Raw genomic sequence first — 13,099 nt, 5'->3', positions numbered from 1 at the left:
TAATAGACTGTTATGTAAATAGTAATAAGTAAAATTGTTTTCCATTGCTTGTAGAATATGCAGTTGAACGTTGTTGCCAGCCTGTTCTGTATAGCAGTATGAGAAAAGACTTTGACAAAGCACTTTGATAAATTACAGACTCTTTGGGCTTCTTACCCTCCATTGTACCTCAGACTTCTGACTGACTCAGAATTAGATTTGAAGAGTTGGAAGAAAGTAAACATATTTGAGAGGTAATGGCATCAGGTTATAGAGTATATTCAAAAGAGAAGATTAAGGGTTTTGTAAATTAATAGAGAGACTTGCCTCAGTATCATTGTTTGGGAAGTTTTACCCATGAGAACAATAGCAAATGTTGTCAGCAAATAACCCTAAAGGTAATGAAATTGATTATATAAATAGATACTATACAGTATATTGAAAAGGATTTAACAAATATTTTTGGCATCATAGAAAGGGAAGCATATTTCATTATCTCTGTACCAGAAAGGGGAGGACTGGCAGAGTAGATAGAGATCCTAGCTAGGGAACTGGGGAAGTTATTCTATTAAAAAAAAACAGGTGTGTGACTGAAGCTGAGGACAGGCTGGGGTCAAAGCCACTCGTAACTAGGTTTTTATTTCTAGCATGTGTACAGCCATTTCCACGAATGTGTGTTGAGGAAAATTAGGTGTCAGTTAAAAGTTTGATGTATTTACTCATTTCAAGAACATTAGAATTACTGGCTATTTATGAATCATTTTTTCTAAAGTGAAAGGTCTTTATGTAAACACAAAATAGTCTCTAGTCTGTCAGTTGTGTCTAGTGAGTCAGTAGATTTTTACGTATCATGTTTGATTGCATAAGTGGAATATACCTGATTTATGATTAGAAGGAAAAACCTAAACTATAAAAAATGTAAGTCTTCTTATTGTTTATTTTTCTCTAGCTGTATGATATACTTGTGTATACTTACTTCATGTTTCAGAAATAATGTGGTTTTTAAAAAAGTTAACATTTACTTTTTTACCCTCCTCATTTTTATATTTATTTCAGATCAATAAATGGACTGGGAAAAATTTTAGAAACACAGAGATCAAGGTACTTTTAAAAGCTATTACTAATATTAACAATAAATAATTTTAGTTAAGTAATTGGTAGCTATGTTTGATTCTAATATAAGAAAGACATGTACATTTTTTTAAAAATGAGACCCAAAATTTTGTAAATGTTCTTTATATATTACTTTGGCATATTTAGTTAATATGTTCACTTCTCATTGTAATTAACGCCTGAGAGCCATGATTATAGTCTGTAACTGTGCCTTTGCTTTAACGAGGAAGAAAGCATGGGATTTTGAACCACTCAGGGAAGTAATTAGTACAGAAATCTGAAAAAGTATACTATTAGGAATCTTATCTTAATTTGAGATGTTTAGATAACTTTTTAATATTTTTAAAACTTTCTTAGTGTTTCATAGTTGCAAAGTAAAGCTGTCGTGTAAAAATATGAGGAAGCTTTATGTTTAAGTTCCTGATACGTTGTTTGTAAATATTTTTATTTTGATTTCCTATAGGTTCTTCTCTCTTTTTAATTCTTTTCATACAGATGTGCCTTACGTTATAAAATAGATGTGTTCTTAAAACATCTGTGAAATGGATTTCTATAGCTTGAACTCTTATTTTGTATCGAGTACTATCATGATTTCAGAAAATTTCTGTACAGGAGTATTTTTGTTAAGCTTATTTTTTTTTTTTTAGCAAGAATGGCTCAGCAGCTGATAGACCCAGCAACATGCAGCCAGCAGCTCTGAGGCTGAGAGCTGGCCGTCTAGTGCCACCTGGTTCTTAATTCCGAGGTTCTGTCTCTGGAAGTCCGGCAGCAGCCTTACTCGAGTGGCTTGTCTGCTGTGGTAGAGATTAGAGGTGCTGACAGACTACCATAAGTGTCAGGCAGTAAGAGCAGCAGCTGCTTGTATGCATGTGAACAGCTGGGGAATTAATTTGGTATGCGTTCTCAGAAGCCGCTCATCTGTTGGCAAGAGTAGCAGAAGAATGCCCTCAGTGTTAAGTCCTCTACAAGCATATGCCACATGTACTCCCTGCATTTCAGATTCGAGTGCGGAATGTCTCTGATAACCTAACTCACACCATGAGCCATTCCTCAGTATCTGTCTTCTTCCTGTTGCATTTTATCGTTTTCTTTCTTCTTAAATTTTCACCTCCTTAAAAAATAATATGCAGACAACCGCATAATGCTTAAGTTTTAAAAATCATATCTGTAAATAGATGTGATTATGTTGTAATAGATTTATTTGGTTTGTTTTTACAAACGTCGTAAACCAATTTTTTTTAAAGGTCCTTGGATTTATCTTGCTTAATTTTTCTTTTTATTGACTTCAGTTTTCAACCTTTATGTCCCGCATAAATATTTCATCTTAAATGGTTTATTTTGTAACAAATAAATATTTGTTTATATATTGATAGATAAATATTGATGTTTATATAATATTCCTAACATTTGGTGTCTCATTTTTTCAATAAACATGCAGTGATTAAATTTTATTTCAAATGCATAAATGAACAAGTGAATAACATCTCCTTTTTGCTTCTGTTTCTTCGATTGGTGTTTGCCAGTGCATCTGAGATACCAGGGGCTTTCTGAAATAGTACTTAAAATTTTTTAATCCCTTAAGCATTTTGTGGTTGGCAAATGCTTGTAATAGTAAAAATAGTAAAACTTATAATAGTATAGCAATTGTAAAACTTACAAACATGTGTAGAAAAGGCTTACCTTGAGTATTTAGTTAAGGAGTAAGAATGGTGTAATATGTCTTATTGGTGAGACTTAAATTGATTTTGAGGCAAATGGAAATTCTAATGGACTTCAGAAGTATGTGTGGAAGATTAGAAGAAAGTACCCTTCTTTAACAGACTTTTTTTAATCTTGGAAATTTAAGTGGACTGAACAGAGGAAAACCAAAGTTTAATTGATCGATAAGTTAATCAACTCAATGATTTATTGAGCCTTCCACTAGTTGCTGTACATTTCGTGGTATATTGATGATTTGAACAATGTATAAGTTAAAAACTCTGCCTTTAAGAAGATTAGAATATTTTAAAAACAAATATATTAAATACTATTTTACAATAGGAATATTAAATACACAGGATCCTATAAGAATAGGAAGATAGAGGAACAACTATTCAACTCTTCTTGGTGAAGAGTCAGAAACTTTTGACTGAGCAGGTGATCATTTACCTGAATCTTGAAGAACGAATAGGAGTTTTCCAGATGGACCAGAGTTGTTGCTGTTCAGTCACTCAGTCATGTCCGACTCTTTGTGACTCCAAGGACTGTGCCAGGCTTCCCTGTTGTTCACCATCTCCTGGAGCCTGCTCACATTCAAGTCCATTGAGTCGGTGATGCCGTCCAACCATCTTATCCTTTGTCATCCCCTTCTTCTCTTTTCTTCAATCTTTCCCAGCATCACAGTCTTTTCCAGTGAGTCAGCTCTTCGCATCAGGTTGCCAAAGTACTGAAGCTTCAGTTTCAGCATCAGTCCTTCCAGTGAATATTCAGGGTTGATTTGTTTAGGATTGACTGGGTTGATCTTGCAATCCAGTGGACTCTCAAGGAGTCTTCTCCAGCACCACAGTTCAAAAGCATCAATTCTTCAGTGCTCAGTCTTCTTTATGGTCCAATTCTCACATTCAAATATGACTACGGGAAAAACAATAGCTTTGACTATACGGACCTTTGTTCGCAAAGAGATGTCTCTGCTTCTTAATGTCACAGGTTTGTCATAGCTTTCCTTCCAAAGAGCAAGTGCCTTTAAATTTCATGGCTGCAGTCACCATCTGCAGTGATTTTGGAGCCCGAGAAAATAAAATCTGTTGCTGTTTCCATTGTTTCCCCATTTATTTGCCATGAAGTGATGGGGCTGGATGCCATGATCTTGATTTTTTGGATGCTGAGTTTTAAGCCAGCTTTTTCACTTTCCTCTTTCACACTCATCAAGAGGCTCTTTTGTTCCTCTTCACATTCTGCCATAAGAGTAGTAGCATATGCATATCTGAAGTTATTGATATTTCTCCTGGTAATCTTAATTCCAGCTTGTGCTTCATCCACCCTGGCATTTTGCATGATGTACTCTGCATATATATATATATATATATATATAAATTAGCAGGGTGACAACATACAGCCTTGATGTAATCCTTTTCCCAATTTTGAACTAGTCCATTGAGGCTTCCCTGGTGGCTCAGATGGTAAAGCGTCTGCCTACAATGTGGGAGACTGGGTGGGGTTCAATCCCTGGGTCGGGAAGATCTCCTGGAGAAGGAAATGGCAACCCACTCCAGTATTCTTGCCTGGAAAATCCCATGGACGAAGGAGCCTGGTAGGCTACAGTCCATGGGGTTGCAAAGAGTCAGACACGACTGAGTGACTTCACATTCACATTCATATTGTTCCATGTCTAGTTCTAACTGTTGCTTCTTGACGTGCATATAGATTTCTCAGAATAAAGGTAAGGTGGTCTGGTATTCCATCTCTTGAAGAATTTTCTACAGTTTGTTGTGATCCACACAGTCAAATGCTTTAGCATAGTTAATGATGCAGAAGTAGATGTTTTTCTGGAGTTCTCTTGCTTTTTCTATGATCCAACAGATATTGGCAATTTAATCTCTGGTTCCTCTCCCTTTTATAAATCCAGCTTGTACATCTGGAAGTTCTCAGTTCATGTACTGTTGAAGCCTAGCTTGGAGAATTTTGAGCATGACCTTGCCAGCATGTGAAATGAGTGCAATTTTGTGGTAGTTTGAACATTCTTTGGCATTACCTTTCTTTGGGATTGGAATGAAGACTGACCTTTTCCAGTCCTGTGGCCACTGCTGAGTTTTCCAAATTTGCTGGCATATTAAGGGCAGCACTTTCACAGCCTCCTCTTTTAGGATTGAAAATAGTTCAGCTGGAATTCCATCACCTCCACTAGCTTTGTTTTAGTGATGTTTCCTAAGGCCAACTTGACTTCACATTCCAGGATGTCTGGGTCTATCTGGGTCGTTGAGATCTTTTTTGTATAGTTCTTCTGTGCATTCTTGCCACCTCTTCTTAATATCTTCTGCTCCTGTTAGGTCCATGCTGTTTCTGTCCTTTATTGTGCCCATCTTTGCATGAGATATTCCCTTGGTATCTCTGATTTTCTTGAAGAGATCTCTAGTCCTTCCCATTCTATTGTTTTCCTTGCATTGTTCACTTAGGAAGTCTTTCTTATCTCTCCTTGCTATTCTTTGGAATTCTGCTTTAAATGGGTATATCTTTTCTTTTATCCTTTGCCTTTTGCTTCTCTTATTTCCTCAGCTATTTGTAAGGCCTCTTCAGATACCATTTTGTCTTTATGCATTTCTTTTTTGGGGGCATGGTTTTGATCACTGCCTCCTGTACAATGTTACAAACCTCCATCTGTAGTTCTTCAGGCACTCTGTCTATCAGATATAATCCCTTGAATCTACTTGTCACTTCCGTCGCATAATTGTAAGAGATTTGATTTAGGTCATACCTGAATGGCCTAGTGGTTTTCCTTACTTTCTTCAATTTAAGTCTGAATTTGGCAATAAGGAGTTCATGATTGGAGCCATAGTCTGCTCCCCGTCTTGTTTTACTGACTGTATAGAGCTTCTCCATCTTTGACTGCAAAGAATGTAATCAGTCTGATTTCAGTATTGACCATCTGGTGATGTCCATGTGCAGAGTCATCTCTAGTGTTGTTGGAAGAGGGTGTTTGCTATGACCAGTGCATTCCCTTGGCAGAACTGTTTGTGGTCTACTGGAGAAGGGAATGGCAAACCACTTCAGCATTCTTGCCTTGAGAACCCCATGAACAGTTTGAAATGGACCAGAGTATTAGTGTCTTTCTCAGCATAAGAAAGATTTTGTATTCCAGGAAGGTGTGAATATTTTAGAATGGGCAGAACACGTTGTGTTAATATTATGTTGCAGAGAGGAAAAGGCATATGACTATGGAGATGAAGAAATTACCTCAAAGAGTATTGAATGCCATGGCGCATGGTTTGGATTTTCTACTGTAGGCAAGTTATTCATGAAGGGTTTTAAAGGCAGTATGACTCTTGTGATGTGGAGTGAATATGGTGCTATTCTCCAAGTTAGGAGATTCAGGAAGGAGGAGCAACTTTGGGGTGGAGTTTCCCAGGTGGTTCTAGTGGTAAAGAATCTACCTGCCAATGTAGGAGACACATGAGACGTGGGTTTGATTCCTGGGTCAGGAAGATACCCTAGAGGAGGGCATGGCAACCCAACTTGCCTGGAGAATCTAATGGATAGAGGAGCCTGGCAGGCTACAGCCCATGGGGTGGCAAAGAGACGGACACACCTGAAGCAGCTTAAACAGCACAGTGATAGCACTGGGTTTGGTAAAGGGGATTAGTTCCATTTTGTAAACACTGAGTTTGAGATGCCACTTGGGAAGGCATTTGGAAATTTAGCTCTAGAAGTCAAGACTTACTATTTGATGTTATCAACTACTCGTAGATCTGGGATGGTCTGGTGGCCCATGTGTCAGACTCACTGAACTTTGAAAAGACTTCTGGAGTAGTAGCGAAATCTCCCCTCCCCTGAGAGAGCCAGAGCCCTCTTCCCTTTCCATTCTCCTGCTCCTAGTTTTAGGCTACTTAAAGCAGTCTTTAGACATAGGGATAATTGAAAGCTCCTCGTAGGGAAAAGATTAGGTACTTCTGGCATGATAGTTCAAGAAATTAGGAGAAATTATGAGCTTTGGAACTTTTTTCTTCTTTGTTTGCTTCATTCTGCCATTCAGTTTTTACATGATAGTAATAGTCTTTTTATTTTTTATTTTTTCTATATTAATGTTTTGGAAGAGATCTGCTGCTTTTATCTCTGAAGGGAAAAATTAAATAAAATTTGATGCCATGAAAATTAGTTTTCTAGTTACATGCCTTGGATGAGTGATGAAATTTGTTTTTTGATGGTGGTACTAAATTTGGGGAAAGTCCATGACAACTTTCATCTGGAACCTCAGACTTTTCTCTTTTCCTTTCCATTGAGAATCTGGTGAGATACAGTGAGGGACTTTGGTACTTTTTGTTCTCTGTACAATTTATCCTGTCTAGCTCTTTTATTGATACCGTCTGGTTTGGAAATATCAAAAGAATCTGGGTATAAAGCAGAATAATCTTTAAATCTGATCTGTATTCTCAAGAATACTGTTGTGGTGAAAACTGTAGATTGTTTAGAAGCTTGTGTTTAGTTGGCCTGAATTTTGATATTCATACAATTAGCATGTGTAAACTTTTTAAACTTTAAGCTATTTCCTAAGTTAAAGATGACAAACTTGGTGAAAAACTTCATTCACTTGTCACCTGTCAGTATAAATATTTGCTTAACTGTGATGGTATGAAAGGAAATATGTTTAATATTAAGGCTTTGGTCTCTTATGTAAATTGATATTCAGAAATTTTTTTCATGGAACATTTACTTCTTTGCTTGATTATTTTCCTAATTCTGCTCATCTAGAATGTCAAGAATTTGAAATATTACAGTCTGTTAACATAGAACTCTGGAGTATCCCTCTTTTAACAAGGTGGGAATTTGCCTTGTTTCAGGATAAGGTTCATAATTTAACAGACTCTTATTGCTGTATGAATATATGACAGACTATTGAGAATGAACAAAGCAGACACAGCTGGTCAGCCCTAAGTTAAAGGAGATGATTTTTACATGTTTTTATATTTGAAAAAATTTTGACAAAATTTTTCTCAAGTGAAATCTTATTTTCCTTGTCAGAAAATTTAATGAATGTTCAGCATATCCCTGGAGTCTAATTTTGAAACCTGATATTACTGGTTGTCATTTTTCTTCAAACATTTCTTCATTGTAGCTTTGTTTGTGGAGAAATCACTGTCCTTTACTGTTTCATGTTGTTGTTTAGTCCCTCACTCATGTCCAACTCTTTTGCGACCCCCTGGACTTTGTGGCCCTCCAGGATCCTCTGTCTGCTTTTCAGGCAAGAATACTGGAATGGGTTGCCATTCCCTTCTCCAAAGGATCTTCCCGACCCCGAGATGGAACTCCCGTCTCCTGCACTGCAGGCAGATTCCACTGCTGGGCCACCAGGGAAGCCCTTACTGTTTCATAGGCTGGCATAAAAATTGGAACTCAATCACTATTCTTTATAAATAGGAAAAGGAGTACGTCAATGATGTATATTGTCACCGTGCTTATTTAAGTTATATGCAGAGTACATCATGAGAAATGCTAGGCTGGATGAAACACAAGCTGGAATTAAGATTGCCAGTAGAAATATCAATAACCTCAGATATGCAAATGACACCACCCTTATGGCAGAAAGTGAAGAAGAAATAAAGAGCCTCTTGATGAAAGTGAAAGAGGAGAGTGAAGAAGTTGGCTTAAAGCTCAACATTCAGAAAACAAAGATAATCACATCCAGTCCCATCACTTCATGGCAAATAGATGGAGAAAGTGGACACAGTGGCATACTTTATTTTGAGGGGCTCCAAAATCACTGCAGATGGTGACTGCAACCATGAAATAAAAAGATGCTTACTCCTTGGAAGGAAAGTTATGACCAACCTAGACAGCATATTAAAAAGCAGAGACGTTACTTTGCCAGCAAAGGTCTATCTAGTCAAGACTATGGTTTTTCCAGTAGTCATGTATGGATGTGAGAGTTGGACTATAAAGAAAGCTGAGCACTGAAGAATTGATGCTTTTGAACTGTGGTGTTGGAGAAGACTCTTGAGAGTCCCTTGGACTGCAAGGAGATCCAACCAGTCCATTCTAAAGGATATCAGTCCTGAATGTTCATTGGAAGGACTGATGTTGAAGCTGAAACTCCAATACTTTGGCCACCTGATCAAAGAGCTGACTCATTTGAAAAGACCCTGATGCTGGGAAAGATTGAAGGTGAGAGGAGAAGGGGATGACAGAGGATGAGATGGTTGGATGGCATCACTGACTCAGTGGACATGAGTTTGAGTAAACTCTGGGAGTTGGTGATGGACAGGGAGGCCTGGCGTGCTGCAGTCCATGGCGTCGCAAAGAGTCGGACATAACTGAGCGACTGAACTGAACTGAACTGAATGCTGATTGTGATATGATAACCTCTTCTGACTTCAATCTCTGCTTTCTTAACAAGGCTTAATTACCACTAAATAATTTTAACAGAAATAATGTTAATTCAGCTAGAGCACCAACAGGAAGTTTCAGTCTATATGCAACCCCATCTGAAGGAAATAAAATCAAACCATATTCTTTGGATATAGATAAGGGTCCTAGAGTAAATATTTATGTATTGATTGACTGCTTATATTCTTATGATACTACTTGTATCATGAAAGATGGAGTAAAAGAAATACAATAATTCCAAAGATAATGTTCCTATACTACTTCATTATTTACATTTGTTCAATTTCACTCATCTCATCCTTTGAGTAGTAAACTGCTACTTTTGAAAGGTTTCAGTTTTTTAACCAATTTTTTTTTGCTATAAAAATCTAGTTTGAAAAGCTCAAGTTTTTAGAACTAAAAAGACAATTTAAGTAAAAACAAACCAAAAAACCCACTACAGTTTATTGAAGCAATTTCAAAGTAATTTTCTGCCTTGGTCTAAAACCATTTATTCTGTTTTTAAATTTTTATGCATAAATCCCATAGAAATTTTTTACAACAGCTTTTTTGTTCCTTGCCTGTCTGTTATATGTTTTCCCAAAATAGTATATATTAATTAATTTTTATGTCTACATTTCTGGCAAAATAGAGATTGCTTTTCTTTATTAATTGTATTTTGCAGAATTTAACACTTCACGTTGGTGTTCTTCCTTTTAGAGTTGACCTTGCAAAAGTATTAGATCTTCATGCCTTTGACAGTCTCTCTGGAATAAGGTATGTGTCCTGTCCTGTTTTGGTCACTTTTACTATAATGTATATTTTCCCCTACAGTTATAGGTATTAAAAGAATGATTTATACAGATGCATATTTGATTTATGCTTCCTGTCACATCTTTGATGTTCTAGATCATTCCTAATGATTATGTTCTTGAAAGTTTTGCTAACTGGTTGTTTGGAAATCACATGTATTTTCCTACAGAAGTTACAGTGTAAGTGGTACTTAACTTCAGAGATTTGATGTTAATATTTCTTTCCCAACCACTGTGTGTAATTCTTCTATGAGAAAACACATGAAATACATAGAAAGCTTTAGTTTGGGGTATTCCCACAAGCACTCCTTTTCCTGTAGATTGGATCAGTTTCCTATCTCTTCCCCCAGGGACTCATTTTGATAAGGGAAAGAACAAATAATTCTTCCCTGGTCATTGATATCTTTTTTTTTTAACCATCCTTAAGCAGTTTTAACTGTGTGGTTCATTCAGTAGTGTTAAGTATATTCACATTGTTTGCAATGGATCTACTTTTTCATGTTGCAAAACTGAAACTCTGTACCAATCTGATGACAACTCCTGGTTTTCCTCTCCTTGTAGCCTCTCCTTGTAGTGGTAGTAACTACCACTATGTCATCTGTTTCTAAGAATTTGATAACTTTAGGTACCTCAAATAAGTGAAATCATACAGTATTTGTCCTATTGTCACTAACTTATTTCACTTAGTTCTCAAGGTTCATCTGTTTTGTAGCATGTGACAATATTGTCTTCCTTTTAAAGGCTAAATAATACTCCATTGTATATGTCATTTTTTAATTTATCCATTTATTCATTGATAATGACATTCAGGTTGCTTTCACCTCTTGGCTATTGTGAATAATTCTGCAGTGATCATGGGTTGGGTGTACAAATACCTTTTCAAGACCCTGCCTTAAATTCTTTGGAAATATGCCCAGAACTGAGATTGCTGGATCATATATAGTTCTATTTTTAATTTTTTGAGGAACCATCATATTGTTTTCCATAGCAGCTGCACCATTTTACATTCCCACAAACAGTGCATAAGTGTTCCTATTTTTCCACATCCTTGCCAACACTTGCTATTTTCTGTTGGTTTTGGTAGTAGCTGTCCCAGTGGGCATCAGATGCGTTGTGGTTTTGATTTGCATTTCTAAAACGATTAGATATTGAGCATCTTTTCATTTACTTGCTGGCCATTTGTATATTAAGTTTGTAGAAATGTCTGTTCAGATACTTTGCCCGTTTTTTATTTGGATTATTATTATTTTTTTTGTGTGTGTGGCTGAAATGTAGGTGTTCTTAAATAATTTAGGTATTAACCCCCTATCAGATGCATGGTTTGCAAATATTTTCTCCCATTTCCTCTGAAGTAGATGAGTCATAGTGAGAGGTGTGACTTATGTGAGAGGTGACCTCTCTATACCCAAAGGAAAGGAGCATCCTTATCTCTGATGATGGAGGGAATCTCAGGGCACAGACCTTGCTGAGTTTCCCGTTGTTTACCACACTTGGCTTATCCTCTGTCCTGTCATAGCTCTGTGGCTTTCCACTCTTCATCAAACCTGGCACAGAAACACCCAGGTTTACCCTTTCTTCAGGTCTTCATTTCACTGTGAAGTTTTCTTTGTCAACCAAAACCCTTGTTAAGTGAATGTGTATGCTTTTCTCTTCTTAATCTTTGTCAGTCTAATTTTCAGACACACCCAGGAATTTAAAAGGTAGAGGAAAACTTTTTCTTCCCTGTGGAAGTAGTAGGCAGTCATTGTCCAATATTAAATATTAAACACAAGGAAAGAACAGAATTTTTTCAAAGTTTCCAAAGTAATTTCATTCCACACTTACTGCATTAGTGATGCTTAAAAGAAATAACTACTTAATGTGAAGCCCCTGCTCTGGATAAGGTCTTTGCATAACTTTTCTTTGTGCTTAGATGCTTAACAAGAGAATCCTTTCCTTAGCAACCAGCTGGGAAGGATTTAATTTGACACTGTCCCTACTGAGACCCCCCAAGGACACTCATTCCCTTCAACAGTTCCTACAAGCCTTTTCTCTTTCCTAAACTTGCTGTTACTAATTTACCCCTCACTGTTCTCCAAGGCAAAACATCTGCAAGGTTTTAAGTTCTTTTCCTCCTCCCAATCTACCCCCATCAGTCTCTAAATGTATGCTGCAGTTGTTATGATTGTAATTTGTTATGGCATATTGATCTTTAGCTCCTTTTATATCAGAACTATGTATTTCTAGGAGTCTTTTAGTTTTCTGTCAGCCACTGGTAACTGACTGAATAGAAGGCTTATGTTTATGGATACTGTTAATTTTTTGGTTTTTTTTTTTGTTGTTGTTCATTTTTTTAAAGTAGATATATTCAAGGGAAAACATTGATATGGAAAAAACTTACACTTCTAATTTTCTTTAGGTTCAAGCATTATTTTCACGGGAAGAGTAGATGAAATGTTCAGCAGTTGTAAAATGCATAGGTATATTTTCATAGGCCTATTTTAGGTCTTTTGGAAATAAGAAGAAACCTATTTAACCACACAAAATAGTTAAGATTAGTTTTTCTCTATATTGTGTGTATATGTATGTATGTCAATGAATGTACATTTTTATGAGAGGTTTGTAAGCAGTCTGCTAGCAATTGTCTATTAGAATATGTAAACAGCATGTAAAATTGAAACTGTGTAACAGATTCAGCTGTGGAAGTTCTCTCCTATTTAGCTTTGTTTCTAAGTAATATATAAGGTGAAATGAGAAATATGTTGAGCTCTAAATTTATAACCAGTTATTCTTAGTTTGCAGAAAAAACTTCAACATGTGCCAACAACACAACCTCATCTTGATCAGGTAAAAAAAAAATCTTAAAAAATCATCTTTAACTACCTTGTTCTGTTTAGAATTGTTTTATTAGAACTCTTTTTTAAAAAGCATTTTTTAACTGTTTTGATAGTTTTCATAATTTAAATGTTCTTGAGGTCATCATATAGATCTAGCTTCATATAGATCTAGCTTCTTAATGCGTAATAAGAGTTTATCAAACCAGAGTTATTTAAAATCTTAGAAAATCATGCTTTCTGGCTTCTCCATTCTACATGGCAGTCAACATATTTTGGATAGTTCTTTTGGTGAGAAGTACTATATAAAAGTGGCCTAGGGGTTCTTTA

At 36.3% G+C, this 13,099-nt stretch overlaps 1 protein-coding gene across 8 annotated transcripts in view; it reads left to right on the top strand.

The window, feature by feature from the left end:
- Positions 1 to 13,099, top strand: part of LOC122453020 (COBW domain-containing protein 2) — a 49,506-nt gene that overhangs the window by 22,824 nt on the left and 13,583 nt on the right. For all 8 annotated transcript variants that reach the window (XR_006272916.1, XM_043486824.1, XM_043486825.1 and 5 more), the window contains 3 exons: positions 1,036 to 1,080; positions 9,865 to 9,921; positions 12,731 to 12,782. Coding sequence is in view for 7 of the 8 variants with exons in the window: in XM_043486824.1 (XP_043342759.1) it covers positions 1,036 to 1,080; positions 9,865 to 9,921; positions 12,731 to 12,782 (154 nt within the window). In the remaining variant the exon portion in view is untranslated. The remainder of the gene's footprint in view (positions 1 to 1,035; positions 1,081 to 9,864; positions 9,922 to 12,730; positions 12,783 to 13,099) is intronic.

This window comes from Cervus canadensis, chromosome 14 (genome assembly GCF_019320065.1).
Source record: "Cervus canadensis isolate Bull #8, Minnesota chromosome 14, ASM1932006v1, whole genome shotgun sequence".
Classification (NCBI taxonomy): domain Eukaryota; kingdom Metazoa; phylum Chordata; class Mammalia; order Artiodactyla; family Cervidae; genus Cervus; species Cervus canadensis.
The sequence above is the reverse complement of the archived record's forward strand: the minus strand, read 5'-3'. Positions and strand labels throughout refer to the sequence as shown.